Genomic DNA, 22,852 nt, shown 5'->3' with positions numbered 1-22,852 from the left:
TGATACCATTTGGTACCCTTAGTTATGATTCCGTTCTTACCAGGTGTAATGGTTTACTAATTGAGTTATTGTTTGGAAGATATATTCCTTTCCTTGATGTTTAAGACAACCTCTTTTCCTTGTTTGAGAGACCAGAGTGAGCTGTCTGCTTCTGAAGAGGATAATCATTCTCTTTAATCTAACTGCCCTGCTTTCTGCCTTTTGATATGTGAAGGACTTAATCTCTTCTAGAGATCAGACCCTTAACTTGTGAAAATTGCCCCTGCTCTGTGGAAGTAAACAAAACCTCAGGCACATGCTCAGACCTAACTATGAACTTCAGTGCTGCTCCAGCCGTGGTTCAGCTCTGGCACAAGGGATATGTGGAGGGTAGGGTGTGCGGGGTGTTCATGGTTTCATACCTTGACTGTTTTGAAATGTACTCTTTTGGTTGAAAGTGGACTCTGTGAAATACGGTCTTCAATCCAGTAGTGAACATCTTAAGCCATTTTTTCTTGAATGAGCTCAAATCAAGTCTGATTTCCGTTCTTTTCCTGTAGGTGTTCAGGAGTATAAAAAAATCAAGCATAGATTAGCAGTGAGAAAAAAAAAAAAAAAAAGAAAAGAAAAAGATACATTTACCAGTTAGTTATTGCTGTGTATTGAGTGTGGGAAGGGGCACTTCCACGCTCCCCTCTGTCTGGTGCATCCTCAATGTGTTTGAATGTATGCATTCCACTACTGCTAATGCTCCCATTTTAAAAGCACATAGATTCAGTTCTGCTCACTGCAGAACATGTTGGCCTTGGTCCAGGTGAACGTTTTACTTGTCTGGTCATCTGTAAACATGTAGCCAGGCTACTCATGCGCTTCAGTTGAAATGTGCACCACGGTCAGGGCAAGAGTGCTCAGCACCTTTCCTGACTCAGTCCTTGCCACTGTCATAGATGAGTCGTGTGCAAGCAGGTTTTTAAAATAAGAATTGACATGCTTCTCGGGGAAATTTAACTCACAAGATTGATAACCAATCTGTGGTTTATATTTCTGCATCTTAATCTGTTCAATGCATGTTTAATTTGGAAGGGTTACTTCAAGGTTATGGCAGGGGCACTTTGGTGCTGTAATTTCTGTTGGGGAATGCAGTTCTTGATGGAATAAGGTACATCATGTACTACTACTCTTTTGTCAGAGAGCAGAAAGACAAACACGAATGATGGACTCGGTCCAGTATGCGGAATTTTGTGAAAGTCGGCAATTGAGTTTTTGTAAGTATTATAATGGCTGCACTGTATTAAGATGTTCAATTATTATTTCATGTAATTGAGAACACAGCACAACCTCATGTTTTTTGAAAGCACTTGTGTTTCATCCGCAATAATAAAACTTTAAATTCTCTGTCTGCATAACTCCTGGGAACGGTTAATTTAGCATAGTTTCAGGCTGTCAGGCAGAATATTTCACTTGAAAATTTACCAAGCTTTCTATATGCTCAAATATCGTGCTGGTAGGGATGACTGCAAAGACAGAACTAGTAAAGAGTTAATGGATTAAAACAACCATACTTGCCTGAAGTCTGCCATGGTGCTGTTATAGTCAGCATATTAGTAAAGTTTCATGGTTGCAGGTTTTTCGAAATGCATCTAAAATTAGAGAAGAGCAGCAAGTTTTGCTTTTATTTCCCTGTCCGCAGAGACACAAAGAACTTACTAAAGAGTCTTTTCTATTTTAAGCTGTAAGCTCCTACTGTGGAATTTATTCAGCTTTAGCCAAATTCATCAGTATATGCCATTCCAACACTAATAACATGATGACAGAATTAGGGCTTTACTAGCACTGGAAACCAACTTACTAGAAGTACTTGTGGGCCACAACTATAATGAGCGGTAAATTAATGGGCTTGATCATGTAGCAAAACATCATTACAGAAGCAGTTAAGTGATGACTAAGGTTTTAGGTCAAATGTCAGAGAAAGTGAGGTGAAGGAGCCAGTAAAATCATGACAAACCAGCACATGATCCTACAACACAGACTCGAACACAATGGTGTCTTTAAATGAGACTTTATCTTGTTCTTCCTTCTAAGTTCGAAGAAAGCCTGACTCATTTATGGCAAATAAATGACACATTTGAAATGCTGTTCTCTATCAGCAAATGCAGGAAAACATGTTTTGTAAGCATTTCTTTTACTAATTCAGTATGTTTTGTAAGCTTAGTTATAAATTGGCATCACACATCTGTGAGCCATTAGAAGAATGATACTTCAGATTAGGGTGACTTCAGGAAATGAGAGGTTTGTGATAAATTCATTTTTTAAAACCCCGAAATTATCATCTGGAGACAGAACAAATAGAAATCTTAAATTTGCAAAATAAAATTGAATGTTGCTGACCAAGGAATTGTGATCTATAAAAATACATCAATGATACTTTCACAGTGTTTTTAAATGACCATGTCTATGCAGTTCTTGTTCACTGACATTTAACGTCATTAAAGAAAAAGAGAATTACGGTGCTTAGAAAATAGCAGTAAGACAGACCTATGCACAAATTCAATTGCATAATATGAACTCAGCTATATAGAGTGTACTAAAGGCTGTGCAGAACATTCATTCAAAACTAACGCAAAGGCTATTTTTTACTTATTTTCTTGTATTTTCGTAAAAGTTGAATATATTGCTATGTTTAAAGTAGTAAACCCTTTATACTGTAATATAAACCCATGAAAACTGTGTCACAAGAGAATAAACCTGGAAGGGACTTCAAGAAGCCTGTTCTAACAATATATATGTAATTACAGCACCACATATCCCTGTGCACTTAAAGGCAGGCAAAGGAAAAGGTCCATCAAAGGATCAAACACTACAGAATTAAACATTTAAATTCTAAGGAATATTGTGTGCTCCTGCTGTCACCTTCATACTTCTCTGGCTTTGTTTTGAGGTTTTTTTGTCTTTAGTGACCCAATGTAGCCTTCTTATTCCCTCCTAAAAAAACCCAACCATTATTTACACCTATTTTCTGTTTAACACCTGACTTGTCTTTAGCTTTTTAGTCCTCGTTGAATACTCTCTTTGAAAGACCTGTTTCAAATGACTCTTCCACTTGGTGTTTACATAATTTTTGGTTGTCCTGTCTTCACAAACAGATCACATTAAGACCCCTCTATATTACTAACTCATTTCTGTCCAAGTCTCCACAGCTTTCTGTGGTCAGCTTGTCCACCACCGACCCTAAGTAAGAGCACCCTTTTTTCCTCCCTTTACTCTCTCAGCAAATACCGCACTTCTTTGTCCCGTATTTGTCTCTGTACTTTCTCCTAAGCAATCTCATCCGTGAGTCTTGTGAAGTTCTTGTATGAATGTTGAACATGTGTGAATCTACATCTATACTTATTACTGTCTATCCAAAGCATGTTTTAAAAACACTCATCTGCAAGTTATTTTGGGTAGCCTGTCAGCACCTAATCCCTCTATAGTTAACACAAGGACTTCCTAGTTCTTCTGTCCTGCATTTGTCTTTGCTGTTAGTACAATTCCATCATTTTATCTGGACTCAGATTTGTGTTGATTTCTTCTAGTGCGTTCTCTCATTCAAGATGTGACGCAACCATATTATTTCTTTTACAATAACATGTTCAAAATCAGGTTTGTCCCATATACAGTCCTCTGAGGTACACCCTTCCTTGTTGTTAAGTCTCCCATAGAATGATTAACTGTGTGTTTTTCTCTTTACTCCACACTGCTTATGAGTCTCCAAAAGGTTGGGTATGAATAACAGCCTTTCCCCACTGGTTCCATTTTGGTAATTCCTTCCTTGGCCAATGAAATCACATTCACATTCCTTGTTTCACATTTGCAGTATTTTCTGCGATTGGAAAAAATGCATTATTTTGGCCTACCTGTTGTTAACTTTTCTCCTTGTGATTTTAACTGACAGCAAAGAAAGCATCCAAATTCCGTGACTGGTTGGACTGTAGCAGTATGGAAATAAAGCCCAATGCAGTTGCAATGGAGATTTTGGCATATTTAGCATATGAGACTGTGGCGCAGGTAAGGGAATATCCTGACTGAACTCTGATTAAACAAAATGAATTAATTACTGTTGGATGTACTTCATCCTCAGGCGACTGTGTGGTGAGCCCCTTCAGAAGTGCAGTCACTCCTTCAGCTAGCCGAGCTGACTGGATTCCTGTCTGTCTTTCAATTTACTCTGTGATAGATGCGTACTGTGCCGTACTCATCCATCTGATACACAAATAGAAATGCTTTATAATGGTTACAGAGGAGACTGGAGTCCAGCATGAGCTCATGTCCAAACTGAAACCACAGATTTTGCTATGTAACCTTCAGCAGTGTGCTGAGGCTCATTCAATCCCGTTGCACAATTTGATTTAAAAGCAGGATTTCCTGGAAAACAAAATGTCACCTTAGTGCCAAGCCAAGCCCTCTTGGGTAGAGAGATTATTCTGTATATTTACAGAAGTGGAAAAAAAAAAAGATTCCTTAGGCTGAAATATCTCTGAATAATTTTGTTTTCAACAGTAAGAATAACCTGCCTCGTCCCACAAGTCCTCTCTCTTTTCATTGTTACAATGGCATTTATAGTAAGTACCATGTCAGTAAACCCACCTGTTTATCGACTGGTTTTGCCTCTCCAGTTGGTGGACTTGGCCCTTCTGGTGAAGCAGGACATGGCTCCCAAAGCTGGTGACCCGTTCAGTCACGCCATATCTGCCACCTTCATACAGTATCACAACTCTACCGAGGTAAATCTTGTTTTCTCATGTAATAATGCATTTTATCTTTTACTTTTACATGCATTTGGTAGTTTGTTGCTTTCAGAGTAGATGTTATTGAATCTGGTATTGATACAGACTTCTGCTGCGGAGTTTATGAACATTGAAGTTACGGGTGAGACAGAAAGACATTAAATTATAGCTCCAAATGCTAACCGTGTCTTTGTCTAGCAACATCTTTATATTTAAATGTAAATCCTCTTTTCTTGGGCGGAAATTCTTTCTCTCTATATTGAAGTCTCTCTCTGTTGCAGATTTCGAGATTAAAGTTGTCAACAGTGGCAAGTGCGATAAGTGCTGTATGGCATGAATTGCTATGATACAGATATAGTAACCTCTGGAATGACCAAAAAGCATTCTGTATTACATCTCATTTAGCACTAAATTGAAGAAGGCAATAATTTTCTTTTTTTTTTTTTTTTTAATTTTCTAATTTGATTATATAATGCCTGTTTGACATCCTGCTTTTGTAGCCACATCTCTTAGGGCAATCTACAAGTGTGAAGACCAGTCTTGACTCTCCTGAAAACACGCCTCCTCCTACACCCACGCCCCCAGCATCAGCAGGCCAGCAACATCTTGGGAAAACTCCTTCAGGAGCCCTGGGAAATGGTGGAATTGGACAGGACTCTACCAAATCCAAACAAAGGAAAAGAAAAAAGGTATTTGGTGTGCAAGCCTGATAAAGAAACCAAAATGTTTTCAGGAAATGTGTCTCGTTTTAATTATTAGTATTAATCTATATCCCATGTTAACTACTGATGTTATTGTAGGGCCAAATGTGTAGTTCAGTTTTTTTGTGGTTTTTTTTTTTTGTATCAGAACTAGGCTAAAGCTTCTCAGTAATGCCTGCACACTGAATTTTGTTAACAGCTGCTGCTTCTATGATGAGCTGCTCTTCCACAGCCAGGGCAGTAGACACCACCCCAAATAGTCACCCCCTCTGCTGACACTAGCAGCTAGCATAGGTTTGGAGGCTCAAAGCATAAGCAAAGTAGGCAAAGAGGTGGTTGTGATTTTCCGGCTCCCAGCAGCCTTAGGCAACTGCCTTCTTTGCCTAGAACAACTTTGCCTGACCTGCTTTATTTTTATGCCAGTCGGTTGCATTCAATCTATTTGTTTACTTTGCATAAAATATGGACGTCTCATATTCAGAGTGTGAAATGTAAATATTACAATTCCTGTCTTCTCTTGTAGAGCCTTGGTATTCTATCTGAGAGGGATATATGTACCTTAAAACCACAAGGGAAATAGATTTGATTAAATAAATTGGATAGGAAGCACTGTGTTAGTCACTTAGGGCTTTTTTTGGAGAAAAAAAAAAAAAAGCGATGGCAATACTCATTTTGCTGCAAAGCAATAGAGTGACTTGTGATTTTTCTCATGTGTGCTATTATTCTCCTAAAACAAATACTAATTTTTCACAGAGTTAAACCAGTGATTTTTACAAGGACAGACAGAAAAAGATGTATTTTCTCCTAGTGTCATCAGTGCTGCAGATACTCCTAATACATACAATTTTCTCTTTAATTTTATACTTTGTTTAGAAGGTCTTTAGTGAATCCTAAAAACTTCTCTGAAGACTTTTGCTTTTTCTTCTTCCTTTTTTATATTATATTTGATTATGTTTTCTTTCTGTGGATTATTACCATTATGACTCCTAGGAACAAGAGTTTTGCTGGGTATAGAGTTTTTGATGCATCATATTTCACAAGTGTTGTGAGTTTATTTTAAATTCTTAGTGTTTGACTTAATACCTTTTTAAATAGTTACAACTAAAATGTGCACGGTTTTAATGAAATGTTCCTATGACTTCTCCAATTTGGTTAGCTATATACGGAGTATAACTGAGGCATCGAAACAAACGAGTTAACTTGGTGGAGAATGTTATTCTTAGTCCATGAAGGCCCAGTCCAGCAGAAAGTTTTTGAGTTTCATATTCACTTTATGAATGTCAATCGGCAAGGGAAGAATCTGGCATCAAACTATGAATAAATCTGTGTGTTCAAACACAGGCTCCAGTGGCCTCAGCAAGCACTCTTAAAAACAAAACATTTTGTAAAAAATATCCCAAGTTTGGAATGATTAGTATATAGTGTAAATGTATGAGGGAACCATGTACGTGTCTTCATTAAACTTCAGTCTATAATTTCAGGTTTTGTCATTCTTGGTGCATTCACTAGTACTGTTTTCATGAATTTATTACCAAGTAGCCATCATTCTGATAAGTCGTCTGAATTCTGGCAAGCAGCTGTGTCTAGATGCAACCTAAACCAACATTTCAGTGTAACTAGCAAGAAGAAAAGAGTAACTTTTTCCTTTTAAATCCTGGAGATATTTTTGTAAAATCAATGGACCAGTAGCAGTGAATTCTTATTTTTCCTGCTTAGGGTACTTAATCCAAAAAGTAATTTGAAATTTGAAACGTTCCAGTTTGAGGTAATTAAAATATTTCTGCATCCCTCTTACCACCATTATGTCACATGTTTAATCTTCAGATTTCATTCTGATATTACTAAATGGCGATTTTTGTGTCAAATTGCTTTCCACTTTGGGTACTTGTTCAATATTTTCCCCACCCCTTGACATCATAATGAGTGTCTGAAATGTTTTAAAAATAGTTTCTGTGGTTATTGCAGTATGACTTATATGACCCTTTCATTTTAGTTTGAACATTTTCTGCTCTTTTCAATTGCAACATACAGCAGCACTAGGTGAAAGATTTAAGAGGACAAATATGGTGTTCTTTGGGTCTCTTAAGCAAAGTTCATGTAAAAGTCCTCTTTGATTTGTTAATAGCTTTTTTTCTCTAATGTAGTATGTGGCAGCAATGATGTGTATCCTCAGGAAAAAAAAAATTGGTCCATTTTATAAAGGTTTATTTTCATACTTTATGCACTGTAGGTCTGTTGTGTGTTTTTGATTTAGTAACAATTTATGTGTTTTTCTGTTGCAGAGCACTGCAGCCTGTGGTATGGAGGCTCAAAGCGATGCCATCCAGCCCAGCCACATCAGAGAGGCCATTCGACGCTATGGCCACAAGATTGGCCCCCTTTCCCCATTCACAGTACGTAATAACAGAGTTATAAAAAGTTATATTTATAATCTTAAAGAACTTTGATTTTCAAGTGGTCAAATGAAGAAGCTTTGGAATTGTTGAGAGCAATTTGTGGTGACTGTAATTTTCTTTATAAAAGTGGCATAATTCTCTTGGGAAATAAAACTTAGTAATTTCTGTCTCTTTTTGGAAGGACAAAAAAGTTTTTTTTTCCTTTTAAATATTATTTTCTTTCAATTACAAATTATGCTTTTTTGTTAGTGCTTGAATTTTCTGTTTTTGCAAAGTTTAGGTTTACAGTTATTTTAAATTATATGTATTCCAAGATGGTGAGGAGCACTTTATATTCTAAAATTAGTTGTGTGTCAGATACTGCTCCTATTGGAAGTTGAACTCTCAAGTGACACATTTACAATTGGAGAAAGAAGACAATGGTTTCTTTAGACACTTTGAACCTCCACTAAAATGTAATAGAACTGAGCTTGTGGCAAAACACTGATGGTTTATGAGGTTTTGCCATTATTTTTTCTATGCAAATTGCAAATCCATTGTTCAGAGCAGCCAAATAAATTCTTTATTTAATTCTCTCAGCTGATAAAAATGTGAAAGTAGTCTGCCTCCAATGTCATAATTTGGGGTCATTTTCTTCTGATCTGTTGTTCTGTGGGGCATATATCCTTGCTTACCTCAGACTCTCTACATTTAGGAAAGAATGAATGTCAAAGAAATTGTTACAGTAACAGAACCACCAAACTAGATCTGAGCTCCTAAAAATCACAAAGAAATTGTCTGGTTTTGGAGGGATTTTATGAGAGGAATATTATTCTGAATTTGGAGGAATCTTCATAAAAATATAGAAGTGTATGAAGACCATAAATATCAAGAAAATAGTGGGACTTGACCTCAGAGGCAAGGAACAAGAAAAAATAAGAGTAAATGAGTATGTGAAGTTATAATTTTCCTAGTGTCAAACTGGTCAATGCTTTAATAACTGGCAGTAAATATTTAGTTTGTTAATAATAGTTGATATGTATGCAATTAATTATCTTCACGTAATTTTTCCCCTCTCTTTTGCCACTTACAAATGCTAGATTAATATCACGTAAAGCATAGCATAGAATTTCTAGTCCAAAATAGAGAAGTGTCTTCATCTGAAGTTTGCTAAGAGATGTAGCTAATAACATGGCGATAGCTTCTGAAAGCAGAGAATGTATTTACTTTTATTATAAAGAAGAGCTCACATAATAAACAATTACAGAGATGTAAGTCTTCCTTCCCTGACCCTCACTAAAAATGTTTTGGTTAATTATTAACCAAAGTCTGAAATTTCTCTGCGACCACAAGTTATATTAAAGTACTGTGTTTTGGGCTTCGGGTTTTTATGTCCTGCAATCTTGTGAACTTCCCAACCAGTACAACCAACTGGACAGTTTGATTTGTTGACATTACCTACTGTCAATGCGGTTGATGAGGTGAGCAGATCTTGTTCCCTCTAAACAAGCTAAGAATAAGAGGGAACCTTGGGGCATCTACATGCTGTAGATGGAAATTTTGTAGAGCTATAATACAATTCCCTTCTCAATGAGAAAGTTCAGGAAAAGCGTTTTGAGAGCTTTTATTGAGTATGCATTTAGGTCCGCTGATCTGCCCACTTTTCCTGTCAATGCCTGTATTGGCAATTTTGGAGTAAGTTCCTTACAGGTGCAGAAATCATGAAGGTAGATTGATGCTTCCTTTGACACTGCCTTTTCGTATCACCAGACTCACCCTGTTGTATTAAAAATATTATCTCTAGACATTTTGAACAGTACTGTGGCAGCACTTCTTGCTCCTGTTGCCACTGCCTTCACAAGAGTTTCTTTGTGTATCTGCATAACCTGCTAGACAGGAAGACAGAACCAGGAGGAAAGATGGCTTTGTTCAGTGTGCATCTTGTGATTCTGTGGTGACACTTTAAAAACTGCATGGAAAGAAATATTGAATGGGTATCTCTGTCACTGGATCCAGTGAAGTTATGGTCTCAGCTGTTTCCACCCTTAAAACTAACCTAAAGGTCATGTAGAGTAGTTAGGAACATTTGCACATTGTCTCTTCCATTTCTCCTAAGCCTGTTGATCATCCTTCTACATAAAATCTGATTTTATAGCCCTGGCAGAGTCTGCTCTAGGTGAGGAGGAAGGAATTTTCTGCGTGTCCAGATGATCTACAGTTTTCTGATGGCACTTTATCATTCGTGTTACCAGTCCTATTACAGATGGAAGGAAATGAATAATGAAACAGCCGGTTTTGTGGGCTATATACACGTTCAGTACAGTCCCTAAAATGTATAGATTAGACTGAACTTCAAGTAGAAGACATAGTTCTGCATTTTTACAATAGTAACAAGAAAAAAGCGCAACTCTGCTAATAGTAAAATGCATTATTATCATAGACTCATAGAATGGGTTGGGTTTGAAGGGACCTTAGAGACCATCTCGTTCCACACCCCTGCCATGGGCAGGGGCCCCTCCCCCCAGCCCAGGCTGCTCCCACCCCGTCCAGCCTGGCCTTGAGCCCTGCCAGGGATGGGGCATCCACAGCTCCTCTGGGCAGCCTGGGCCAGTGTCTCACCACCCTCACAGCAAAGAATTTCTTCTTTATATCTAACCTAACTCTACCCTCTTTCAGTTTAAAACCATTTTTCCTTGTCCTGCCACTACAGACCCTGATAAAAAGTCTCTCTCCATCTTTCTTATAAGCCCCCTTTGAGTACTGACAGCAAGTTATCTCAATTTTCCATATGCCGTCTCACATCTTGAGCACAAGGTTCTCAGCGTAGCCCCATTTCTTGCACACTACCTCTCCAGAGGATTTAAAGAAGTGAGTTTAGTTTTTCTTACTCATTTGACTAACCTTTTTTCATTCAGGTCTGTATTTTTAAAAAGGTGAAATGCTTTCCATGAGTAGCGTTGGCGTGCAGTTGGTGGCTGTCTCTCCACATCACCCATCCTTGTGTAGGATAACACGACTTACGTTTCTTTCTTCTAGTTAGAAAACTCATCCCCTAGCAGTTTTGGTTCAAATACTAACTTAGTGAATACATCAGGCCTTTGACAACTGCCAGTCTGTTGGTTATTACATTGATCCATACAAATATCCCTTCTAGTGGCTTCAAAGAGATGAGGGGAGGATTTAGATCCTTCTGATACAGTTTTTCCCTCAGATACCATAGAGAATAGCTCAGACTTCTGTCTAACATTATGTCAAGGTTTTGCACTACCTAGAAAATAAACATAGCCTATATCAAAGTTGCTGTTACTGAGATGTAAAGAAATAGCCATACCTGGTTATAGAAAAATCTGCTGTAGGACTGTTAATATATCTCCTCCACGTTTAGTTACATGTGTGCCACCAGGCCTTTACATCATTGAAGTGTATTTGTTGTGGAAATCTTTCTTAGTGTAGCTCCTAGGGGGCTACTCAGTACTCTGTACATTTTCTTCAAATTAAGACACAGTGGTCATTGTTATTGCATGAAATTATTCATTATTGCATGAAAACTCAGAGGTGTGCTTGTGCTTGTATGTCTGGGTAGCAAATTTTGTCATTGGACTGATGCACTGTGTGAATGCGCGTGAAATATGCCCTTGAAGGTTGATTTTCTGTAATGGATTTGCAAATATTTTGATTGTGTATTTTCCCATATGCCTGTCTTTTCTCACTTTTTTCACACTCCCAGGTGGGGAAAAACAAAGGACTTTTGTGACGGTTTAGCTAACACACAAAAATAACTGATTATGGCTAAAAATCAGCTTGACTGGGAATTGTAATGGCTTCTCAGTACTTCAGGAAGGAGCTATTCCCAAATACACCAAGAATCATTTTTTACTCAGCATCCAGTGTTTAACTGGGTGTGAATCTTATGCTAACTGCATTAGTATCCTGGTATGCTTTGCTTCCTTATGTGAACAGGTTTCCCAGGAGAATCAAGGAGTGGTTCCTAAATACAATCAGAGTGGGCCAGTGATGGTTTAGCCCAGAACTAGTGAAGTCACTATCTGAGAATTAATGTGAATTGTTCTAAGTGAATAAATAAATATTTCAGGAATGTTAGGTAACTATTAGTTTTGTTAGACAATTTTTTAAAATAGAAATGGAGATAGTATTTTCAAGCATTAAACAATTTATAGAGGGCAACAGCACTAGTAGCAATAATAATTGCCATGACACTTGGATTTTTATGATATCTTCATTATGGACATCACAAACTGTAAACTTTTTGCTGATAACATCCACTGAAATGTTCTCTTGATATTAATGGGGTAATATCTGACATGCTGTGTTTGACAGTTTTCTCTGAAAAAATTGCAATATATTGTATCTTAGGTCTGTGACACCAGAATGAGGGACAAGGGAAAGGGAAGAGCAGAAACAAAGCAAGGTTTCTTTGAGTATGCATCCCAGGATGCTCACTGACTGTAAAGAAACCTTGCCATCCAGAATTCCTCATAGAACATGTGGCTCATGGACTTGCATGCCAGCTAGCAGGTCATGCTGGCTGATTCTGGTAGTGAGGAAACCAAAGCACGTTTATGGGATAAGGGGTTTTCTCTTGACTCCAGGCTTCTGGAAATATAAAAAGGAAGTAGGAGCTTATGCCCAGTGTGGGGATTCCACAGATTCTAGGTCCTCCACCCTGAAGTCCAGGATGTTAATCATAGAATCATGGAATGGTTTGAATTGGAAGGGACCTTTAATTATCATCAAGTCCAACCCCCCCTCCCCCCAGCCCAGGCTGCCCCCAGCCTCGTCCAGCCTGGCCTTGAGCACTGCCAGGGATGGGGCACCCACAGCTGCTCTGGGCAATCAGAGTCTCACCACCCTCATCCTAATAGGACACCTGCCAGCTTCATTCTTTCAGCTTTGAGAAAGAGTTGACCTAGGTTGTCCTCTATCAAACGCTCAAAATGATTTTGCGTTCTGCTGCAATTTGAGGCATACATGCTAGAACCCTGCTATGGCCGAGTGGTACTGATGTGAGTCGTTTTATTTTTGGTTTCACTGAGTCTTGGTAGTTTTGACTGGTTGAACCTTGACGGAGCTGAGATGAATCTCATCCATTTTAGTTTTCAGATGCAAGCATACTTTTCAACATGACTAGATTTCTGAAGGAAATATATTTTGTATAACACTTCAAAATACTAATGTGACTTCTAAAATGGTAAACTGGAATATAAGTACAAGTTTTATCTTTTGCTACTGAATATCTCAAAGTAATACATAGGATTTAGATTTTATTTCTGTTCAAAAAGCAAATATAGGAGAATGTTTTATGCAAAAATCCCAACATTCTTTTGGGACTATTTTCTGAAGGTGTTTAATATGTATTTATAAAGCACAAACAATGATACTTTCTGGCATATTTCCTTTTTTTGCTGTGTCGTCATGATTGTCCTCTTTCATCTGATTTGGTGATAAGTCATAAGGCAGCTTTAGAAGAAGAGTTAAGCTGCGTAATTTATTCTTTAGCAGCATTTGATGAATGTTGGTTTGGACAAAAAGAGCACTTTGAAAGTTTTGTAATCATATGGTAAATGAGAACTAACATTAAACTAGTGAAAATGATCCGTTTGCATTTATTTTGACCTAAATAGCTATGTCAAAATGACTAACATAATTAAAGCATTTAGGTTTTGTCTCCAAGTGCAAGCCACAAGGGAAAGCAGCAAGTGTACTCTGGATTCTTCTGCATTGTCTCATGTCTAAGGTAGTCCAGACCTATATTTTATCTACATATTCTCTACTAACAGTATTGGGTGGTACTCAGTATTGCCGGCTTTAAAGCATGGTCCACACTTTCAAGGAACAGAGAAATAAATAATTTATTTTTTAAAATAACATCATATAATTTTGCAAGACAGGAATGGGAAATGTGTAAATATTCATCATGTGGGTTGATGCAATGCTATGGACTTACCTGAATCTATTTCTCTGTGCTCTGTGCATTTAAGTCAAGGAAGTGAGACATTTTATGTGTATTAATTCATTCCAGGCTAAATCTTGCTTTCTTGATCAAGGAAAATGGGGAATTTGTCTACATAGGATTAACAGAATTTTTATATTGAGAGATGAATTCACATTTGGATAGAAAATCAGTAGATACGAATATTCTAATATTTTTATATCACATTAGTTTGTAATTGTACTCTTCTACACATGTTCTTATTATTATTCATTTAGATACTTAAGGAGTGGAATAATCCTGAATGCCCAGTTGTTAAACATCAGTTCAGTTCATCCCAGATCTCAAGTACAGTGATATTGGTATTACCACCCTGTACATGGAGATTATACATGATTAAGTCATTTCATGGTCCTTTGGACGAGTGATCTAACTATTAGACATGTTGAAGTGCGACCTAGGATGAATAGAGTAAGAGGCTTGCTTCTCTTACATTTACAGAATGTATTGGAATTCCATGGAAAGTCAGTGGAAAGTAATTTTGAGAAAGAGCACATTGTCATATCTTGTAGTGTGACTTGGGTACATCCCTCTTCATGAAATTTTGGTTCTGGCCCCTTGCTTACTTGACAACATAGCAGCATCATGGATTTTAATAAGATTCAAGATTTAAATGAGATCAAAATCAATACCAAGCCAATTACAGTAAGTTCGATCTTCCTATAGACTAGTCAAAAAACTAAAATAATTATATGTTACATTTAGATTAATCTAAAAGGCTTATCTCTGTAAAGTGCATAGTGAAAATGATCTGCAGTCTTGACTGGGCCTATAGATATAATCCTAATGTTGATCTGAATATTATTCTAAATGATAATATTGAGTATGCCAAGGTTTTCACAAAGATATCAGATTATATTTCTTACCAGGAATACAAGCATAATGTCTTTGGAGAAATTATTTTAAATTACTTTGATTGTATTTCTAACAGCTGGAGTAACAAACAAAAAATACTTTAAAAAATATTTATTCTGTGATCAATATATAGCAATTATCTGAAACCTTGATATGAACAGTTTTCTAAGTAGTATGTGAACAGTTTGTAAGTAGTACTTGTGGCCATGGGAGAACAACTCTAGGAAAAACTACAGCTAGCATCCACTACTCTGAAATTAAAAACAAAGTGGTCAGCTACAACGGGGGAAGACCACAGGCAGAAAGAATAAGAAAATGTTTCCAAAAGAGATTCTTTGTCCCCTCTAGTTCATGCCAGTTCTGAAATGAAATGTTTTAGATGTTTAGTTAAAGAAAAATGGAGTTTCTAAATTGTAATCCTGCAGAGACTTGTGGAAGACAGTGGCCATTGTTCAGCAGCGCATGCATGTGTAAATGGAGCGTGTTGAATGAACAGAGGGTATAACCAACTTCTGTTTGGTTGTTTACTTTTGGGGGGGACGCTCCGTCAGAGTCCAAGTCATTTCAGTATGAAATGAAAAGATTTGCTAGTCTAAACCTTCTCTTGTTAAAAATTTCAATCCCGTAAAAGTGCTTAAGCATCCTAAAACAATGAATATTTACAAAACCCTGTTTCTGATGCTGCTTGTGACATTCCCTGCACGCAGAACGTGTGACACCAGGGAATGCTATGGCAGAGACTTACATTGGTTGGGCCTTATACAGCCCTGCCTATACTCTTCTAGGTTCTTCAGTAATAAATGCAAATATTCCGTGTAGACTTCAGTATGTTAAATGTACATGTAAATAGTAGTTTCACAACCAAATTATACATTTAGCCAAGACCTTTCACTTCTGATGTTTTAAAAGTGCTTGTTATTGATCCGGATTGAGCTCAGCTTTTAGGCAAATGCTTAAATCCATTTCTGTTGCGAAAAATACTGAAGTTTGTCACAAGCCTTTAGTAATTTCAATTTCATATTGTCTCTGCTGATTTCCCTTAGAAAAAAACATTTGTGAAATAGTAGCTGAAGACCTGAAAAAGCTGAGCTTGTGAGAGGTAAAACCAGCAGATTCTGGGGGTGGAAAGAAGAGAGGGAAACTTAAAAAATTTAAAGGATAGTATGGTAGTATGATATTTGTGGGGATAAACAAAACAGAACAATTTGAAAAGCAAGGGGGGTTTAGGTGCTTTAAACATCAAGAAAAATTCAGCTTCACATGTTGGTCTTAGTCTTCTTAACTGAAAAAAATTCTGCGTATTTCAGACCAAAATACTAGTGAGAAGAAGTTCTGGAATACAATCTTCAATACTTGCTTTAATATACACAATGTGGATACGTTACATCTAATTTTTTGTAAAGTGCTTGAACGTTAAAAAAATTTGAATGCTGTTTCCAAAAGAAATCGGGTACATAGAAAGGAAATAAGAAAATTCTGGTATTTAGGGTCCTGTCTATTATGTACTGCCCCTGTTGATACTCAGAATCAATTGATACTGATTTTGAAGTCAGGATTTCATTCTGAATCGGTTTTCAAAAACGAAATGTATGTATTTATGTCAAAAGGCATTTGAAAACTTTTCCTTTGGTTATTCAGTTTCTGATACAGAAAAAGTCAAATAGACATTTTTAGTGTTTCCTTTCATTTTGAAAGCAAAAAAAAAAAAAAAAGCATTTTATTTCATTAAACAGTTACATGCTTCTGATGTCTTTATCTATATTTCAAGCTATTGTCTGTAGTTATTTGTTATTATACAGTGTTAACACTGTGCATTTGAAAAATCTGAGCTATTATTCTATAAAACCAGTAGGAAGTCAAGTCTCAGTTTGAAAATCTCGCTCCCTTCTCTCCCAACCCCCAACCCAAGGTTCCTCCTTTCAGATTTATGAAAGAAAACATTTCTTTCTCTAAAAGGTTTTTGTATGCCAGCATCTGGAAGTGTTTATTTCAGTGGTGTGTAATCTATCTGTGGATTTAGTTAGCACCAGACCCCCTTTTGTGTACTCCTGACTTAAAATTTTTATAAATGATCTTGTTGAATTTGTGCCAGTGTGCACATGGTCTGGCTGATTGCTGCATATATCCTTTACCTGCCAGTCACCTTTGATTTATATTCCTTCCCCTCTGCTTTTGCCTTCCAAAAATGGTGCCACTGAACTGTCCTTTAAATCATCTTTTTGGATAAATTACTCCAAGATGAGATGGTACGGTTTTGGCCGACTCCTCGACAGAAGGCATTCCTATAATCCATCCTTGCCTGCTCTGTATAGAACCATTCAAAAAAGAGAATGAACAGGGGGAATCAGGCTCCCTCTTCGAGCTGAGCACTATTTCTTCCAGTGCTATTCAAAAATGCAAAATTGGATGTTTGATTTATGTAGCTCTTAATACCATCTGAAGACACATAAACTGTTTAAGAATCTTTCACGTACCCTATCCTAAACCAAACTTCTTCTTTATATGAGTTTAATTCCGAGAGTATGGTTAGACGGTTCTCTCCCAGAAATATTAATTTGTGAATGAATAGCATATTTCAGATTATTTTAAAGCCTGTCACTTGGAATAGATTATACAATATACATGACAGTTCTTTCCATGATAAAAATCCCCGTTGGTTTCCTTAAACTAAACAGCTAATACTCCTTCAGAATAACAACAGTTCTGTAAGCTTTACTTAATGACATTGCTAATTTGGAGAGTTTTATGAAGTTTCCTGCAGAAAAGCAGGTGGCTTGGCAGTAATTTAAAAGGTTCACAATTTGTGGTAGCGGTTTCAGGGGGTTTCATGTTTCTAAAGAGGGAGACCAAGCTGCATATTCCTTAAGAGCGTCTGACACAATGATGTATCATTTTGGACTAAGTTTCAAGAAGTTCATTGGTCATTAAATGTGCTTCTTGACTTTATATTACAGTTTCCCAGCTGTCTCTACTGGGGGTAATCTTAACGCTCAAACAGAATTTATTAATGAAGGCGTAAGCTTGCAGTACTGATGAAACAGTAAGTTGCCCAGATGATTTTATTAAAGAGAAACATAGATTTTTCGATAAGACAAAAATGTCATTTAAGGAGATGTGAAAAGAACTGGCTCATTTTCTGCAGAGCGCTGGGAAAGTATTTACAAACGGTCTGGATAGTATTTGATATCCTGTGGGGACAGTTAAAATTCTTGGATTGCACATACATCAGTGTCTTACTACACAAAACAGTACATGAATTGTTGCAAGCAGTGCGCAAGGCTTTCAGGCAGTACAGATGTGGTTCTGTTGAGGTAGGAGATACTGGCATGAAATCACTGTGCTAATGTAGGTTGCACAACCATGTGGAGGGTTGCTACTCCATTGTGTCACTACCTGCTCAGGCATGTTACTCTGGAAGTACTGAACAAAACGTGCATCTTGCTAAACGTAGGCACTTGCAGTGTAGTTTTGTATTACTTTTCAGATCTCAGAATTTTTAAAAAAATACCTGATTTAGCAAATAAATTTATTAGCTCTGTTAATGAGAAGATAATAAGTAAGCTATGGAGTTTGCAATCAGCTGCATCTCTCATAGAAAACAAAGCAACTCCTAATCTTGTGAGCCTTATATAATTATTTTTTTCCTAACTGTATCGCCGGATTCAAATACATACCAGAAATATTTTACACACAGGAGTACTGATGTAAAAGGGTCTGAGAATAAGAATATATTACTTTCTAAATGAAGTGTATGTTCTTATATGCCACCTGAGAAGCTTAAAAAACCTTAGTATAAATGAGAATCTGACTTCTGGTACTTTGCTCAAGGCAATCTAACATGTAATACATAAATATATATTTCCAGGCTAAGGTGAGAAAATACAATTCTGCAGCAGATGCTAGGAGAAAAAGGTAACTTAACTAAGTGTTCCAAGATATTACACAAACATAAACATGCCCATCTTTGATAATTTACATTAATTTTTATAAAGATAGTGACGTTACATCCATTTAGCGTGTACATTCTGCTGCAAAGGTTAATAAATAGAAACTTGGTAATTGAAGCACCTTAAGAACAGAGTGGGTTTACTTGTCATTACTCAGAATAATAATGCAGCTCCCTGTAAGTTTCACGTTTTGGTGAGTCCATTAGATTTTGCACAGTATCATGTATATATACCCTCGTATAATGCAAGACGAGTTGCTGTAGTTTTACGCTGTACATATATGTCGGATTTCCCTTGAAAATGAGCCTTCATTCATATTTTTCTCCCTGAAAGATTTAGAAGTGGTTTATGAACTAAAGCTGCTCGTAGCTGTCAGTTCATCTGTCCGCTGGGCTGGGCCAGCCCCAAGCTGAAAGGCAGCAGCTGTGTGTGCCTGCAGCAACGCTGTGCAGCTTTGTAGCACAGGATGTGAGCTGTCTAGATGAAACATGATGAGAACCTGAGGATCATGTACTATAACTGTTTGAGTTGGAATTAATCTACGGTTGAAGAAAATTGCATGGAACTTAAATTCTCCTGAACAGGATCTCCATTTTAGATGTTATGTCTACCACTTAACACTTGACAGACTTGTCCTGTTGTACAGAGTTTGGGTGGAAGCGATGCCTGTGGGCATCTACGGCATCACTGACCCGTCGCTTTGCAAATAAAGGATGTAAAATCTCTAGAATAACAGGATAAATCTGGAAAGGATCAAATAATAATCTGGGAACACCAAGACCAAGTGGAAATATTTTTTGTATCTCTTATTTTCTGTCATTTTTGTTCTAGTTGCCTACTCTCTTGTTCGTGAAGCCCTATAATAATATTCAAACTTGAGCACCTGTTGAGCTGGGCATTGCACGCAGGAGAAGACAAAAGATTTCGATGTTTAACCAAGGACTTTGTGTTTTGTTTCTGTCCATTTATCATGCCCCACACAGTGAGGTGTCGGTTTTTATTTAAGTCTTTGATACTGTTAACAGCAAAAAAAGTTGTTTAGCAAGCAGCGGTACAAATGATACCTGATTTCCTCTGGTTTGTCCTCTGCCCTCCCTATCCCCCGTGGCAATGTTGCTCATTCTCCCTTTACCTCTCTGATACGCCTCCAGGCAGAAGGCGGCAACACTGCTATATGGTTGCTAGAAAATCTCTTTTAACACCTCCGTTTTCCTTTTCTCCAAACTAATCCCATTCCAGGGAGCCTGGCTGCGCACTTGGTAATGCTCGCAAATATTTCTGTAGCAGAATGAAACAAAAACACCAGGCTTGAGGCAACTGAACACAATTTACGAATTTCAGTTTGGGGTTTCTGCGTTTCTTCCCTTCTTTGAGGTTTTGCATTGTTCCAGCTTTCTGACTTGAACTTCAAGGTCGTGTAAACCTCAATTCAGAAAAGCAATCATCTGCTTAATTTTTAAACTATACCTTCAGTCTGACAAAAGCACGTTCTAAATTGAGGCTTTCAGTATTATTAGTAATACATGTTTTCTTTCATCTGTTATTTCAGCATTCTTCTTAGTAAATTTATTGCACATAGGAGAAGACAGGGGAGGATGCTTGTAGGAAGAAAAGATTTTCAGAGATGTAAACAGATGCAGAGAAATATACGTTTACAGTTTACATATGTATATCTAAATATGTATTAGTAAATAAAACTAAGAAAATAGTCTTTGCCATGTGAAAAGCTTTAATATTTTTTATTTGTACTTAAAGTACTAAATTCTTCCTGGTATCTTGGTTTCTCTGAACGTTTAATTTATGGTAATTCTTTGTCAGTGATGGTGACCTTAAAGGCACCAGGAGTAGACTTAATGAAGATGACAAGATCCTGGCATTTGTGCTGCTGGGATGAAAGGTAGAATGTTTCAAAAATATATTTAGTGGAGAGAAGGAATAGTTTAAGCAAGCGGTAGACTGAAATTAGAGATTTGGTTATTTTTAATGTGTTCCATTTCTGTAAATAAGCGTGGACGCTACTCAGCTCAGTAAGTGCAAATTATGCATCTGTGTGTACTGTAAAGGTAGGTGCTGGAATAAGAGAAAATAGCTAAGGGTCCATAAAAAGTACTAGCAGTAAGCATAAAATGGGATGAAATTAAGATTAGATCCTTTTTCTGGTCTTTTTTTTTTTTTTTTTTTTGTCACCCCCTCCTTTTTTTTTTTTTTTGGGGGGGGGGGTGTTTGGTTTTTTGCCTCACTAGAAAGTTTTGGAAGATACTTAAAGGATTTAAACTTAAATAGAGTAGAGAACCGGGTCAATATTGTGTTAGCAGAACTAGAGAGATATCATGAAATGAAGGGAAATTCTTGAAAGCAGTATCAGACTCTAGAAAATGAAAAAAGTTTATCAGGTACCAGTCATGTTTTCAGTTCCGTGTACTACTGTACTTATATTTCTGACTGTGATGTCCAGTTTAAGACTAAGTTTCAGCTGGGGTTTTCAAGTACATGTCTTGTATTTACTGTTCTACAGTGACAAAATGTCACAGTCAGGATGGTTTTCTGGCTTTGAAACCATGAGCTTCTTAATCCTACTTATATTACCCTGGATAATTCAGTTCCCTTCTCAGTGATTAAGATCTTTAGTTATTTATTAGTAGAAGTTATACCCTTTCTTCCATGTCACTTAGTTACAGGAGAGAGGCTGTGAGAGGGAGGGATTTTTCCTTGGTGAGCCACTCTTCTATGTCTCGATGAGTATTTACGTTAGTTAATATGCACATGGATACAAATGTAATGCATTGGACTTTCATAAAGATCCTGAGCTATTCTGCAAAGCCCTGAGAATATGTGTCAAATAGGTGGTTTCCTTCAGGCTTCACTTGCTGAATGACTGTGGAACCTGGAGTATACCTGAGTGGTTAAACCCCATCCTGTTCTCTTTTATCATTTTGGAATGAATTCCACAGCTAAAAGCTCTGCCTAAGAATTATAAGCCTCTAATTTAACCTGATTTAAATTCCAATAATGCTAGGAGAATAATAAAACCAAGAAATAAGAATAAGACTAAAAATAAGAAAAAAAATATCACATGGTAAATATTTGCATAGGGTTGCTAACACTGGCAGGTTAGGTAGCGGGGGAAGAGGCAGGTATCCAGCCTGGAGAAATTGTGTTAATGCAACATTCCAGGCTGCGTACTGGCACAGGTTGGTCTTTAAATGTGGTGATGTGCTGACAGGATTGTCATTTTGACGGTAAAGAGTTGAGACAACAGGAAAAAAAAATACAAGACTCTCTAGAGAGCTACATGTGTAAGTTTTACTGCAGAAGGTGATAAAACTGCTGGAAGCAGGCAGTCTCCATGCAGAATTACTGCAATATAAATGGCCTGGAAGTGATACATATTAATTTCACTAGGTTAATTTTGTCACTGCTGAAGGGTTTGGGTATATTTTTTTTCTTGCAAGAACCAGGTCAAATCATTAATATTTACCATCAAGAAGACTGTAGTTCGTATTAGTGTTTAGATACAAGACTTAAATTATCATCAGAAGATGTAGCGTAGCTTTGGAGTGTAGGTTAGGTGCTTCTGAGAAGAAGCATGCAGTTTTTCTGCACCTGTTAACAAAAAAATTGAAACAATCTCACGGTTGTGCATGGAGCATTTAAAAAAAAAAAAAAAAAAAGAAATGTATGGTACAAAAGAAGGGTGTATCCTTGTTGCCACTTTAAGAAGCTTGGGATTTAATAGCTTACCAGGTAGATTAGGTCCATCTTTGTCCATAAGTTGTTACGGTAATACTTAGGTGATAAAAAGAGATAACTAGGTACAAAAGAGAGAAGCTGGATGGCTCAGCAAATGGACAAAAAGCTATTAATCACAGCTTTTTTAGAAAATGTTGAAAGCCATTCATGTGATCAAGGAATATTAATTTTGAGGCATACTTTTGTAACTAGTTCCAAATTATCAAAAGTGACTGGACATTTTGAATGCTTAGCCTGAAATATCTAAAAGAGCACTGGTTTTACTGTAGGTGTTTTTTTTTTCAAGTTGCATGATGGCTTTTCCTGAAGGTTGGATCTTTTCTGGAGTCTAAGCTTCCATAACAGAAGTAAATTGTTTAACTTTAAAAAAAGGGGGGAAAAGTCTTATTGCTAGTACTTTTCAATGTAAGAACATTAGTCAAGATCCAGGACTCCTCTGTATTTGTATATTATTTGTAATACACAAATG

General features: G+C 37.0%; 1 protein-coding gene across 4 annotated transcripts in view; it reads left to right on the top strand.

Moving 5' to 3' along the window:
- SUPT3H (SPT3 homolog, SAGA and STAGA complex component) overlaps positions 1 to 22,852 on the top strand; it is a 297,812-nt gene that overhangs the window by 236,168 nt on the left and 38,792 nt on the right. For all 4 annotated transcript variants that reach the window (XM_080388553.1, XM_080388554.1, XM_080388552.1 and 1 more), the window contains exons 7-11: positions 1,169 to 1,244; positions 3,914 to 4,026; positions 4,635 to 4,742; positions 5,246 to 5,434; positions 7,729 to 7,839. In XM_080388553.1, the coding sequence (XP_080244679.1) occupies positions 1,169 to 1,244; positions 3,914 to 4,026; positions 4,635 to 4,742; positions 5,246 to 5,434; positions 7,729 to 7,839 (597 nt within the window). The remainder of the gene's footprint in view (positions 1 to 1,168; positions 1,245 to 3,913; positions 4,027 to 4,634; positions 4,743 to 5,245; positions 5,435 to 7,728; positions 7,840 to 22,852) is intronic.

This window comes from Falco punctatus (genome assembly GCF_963210335.1).
Source record: "Falco punctatus genome assembly, chromosome: 5".
Lineage (NCBI taxonomy): Eukaryota > Metazoa > Chordata > Aves > Falconiformes > Falconidae > Falco > Falco punctatus.
This window is presented reverse-complemented; position numbering and strand designations above follow the sequence as displayed.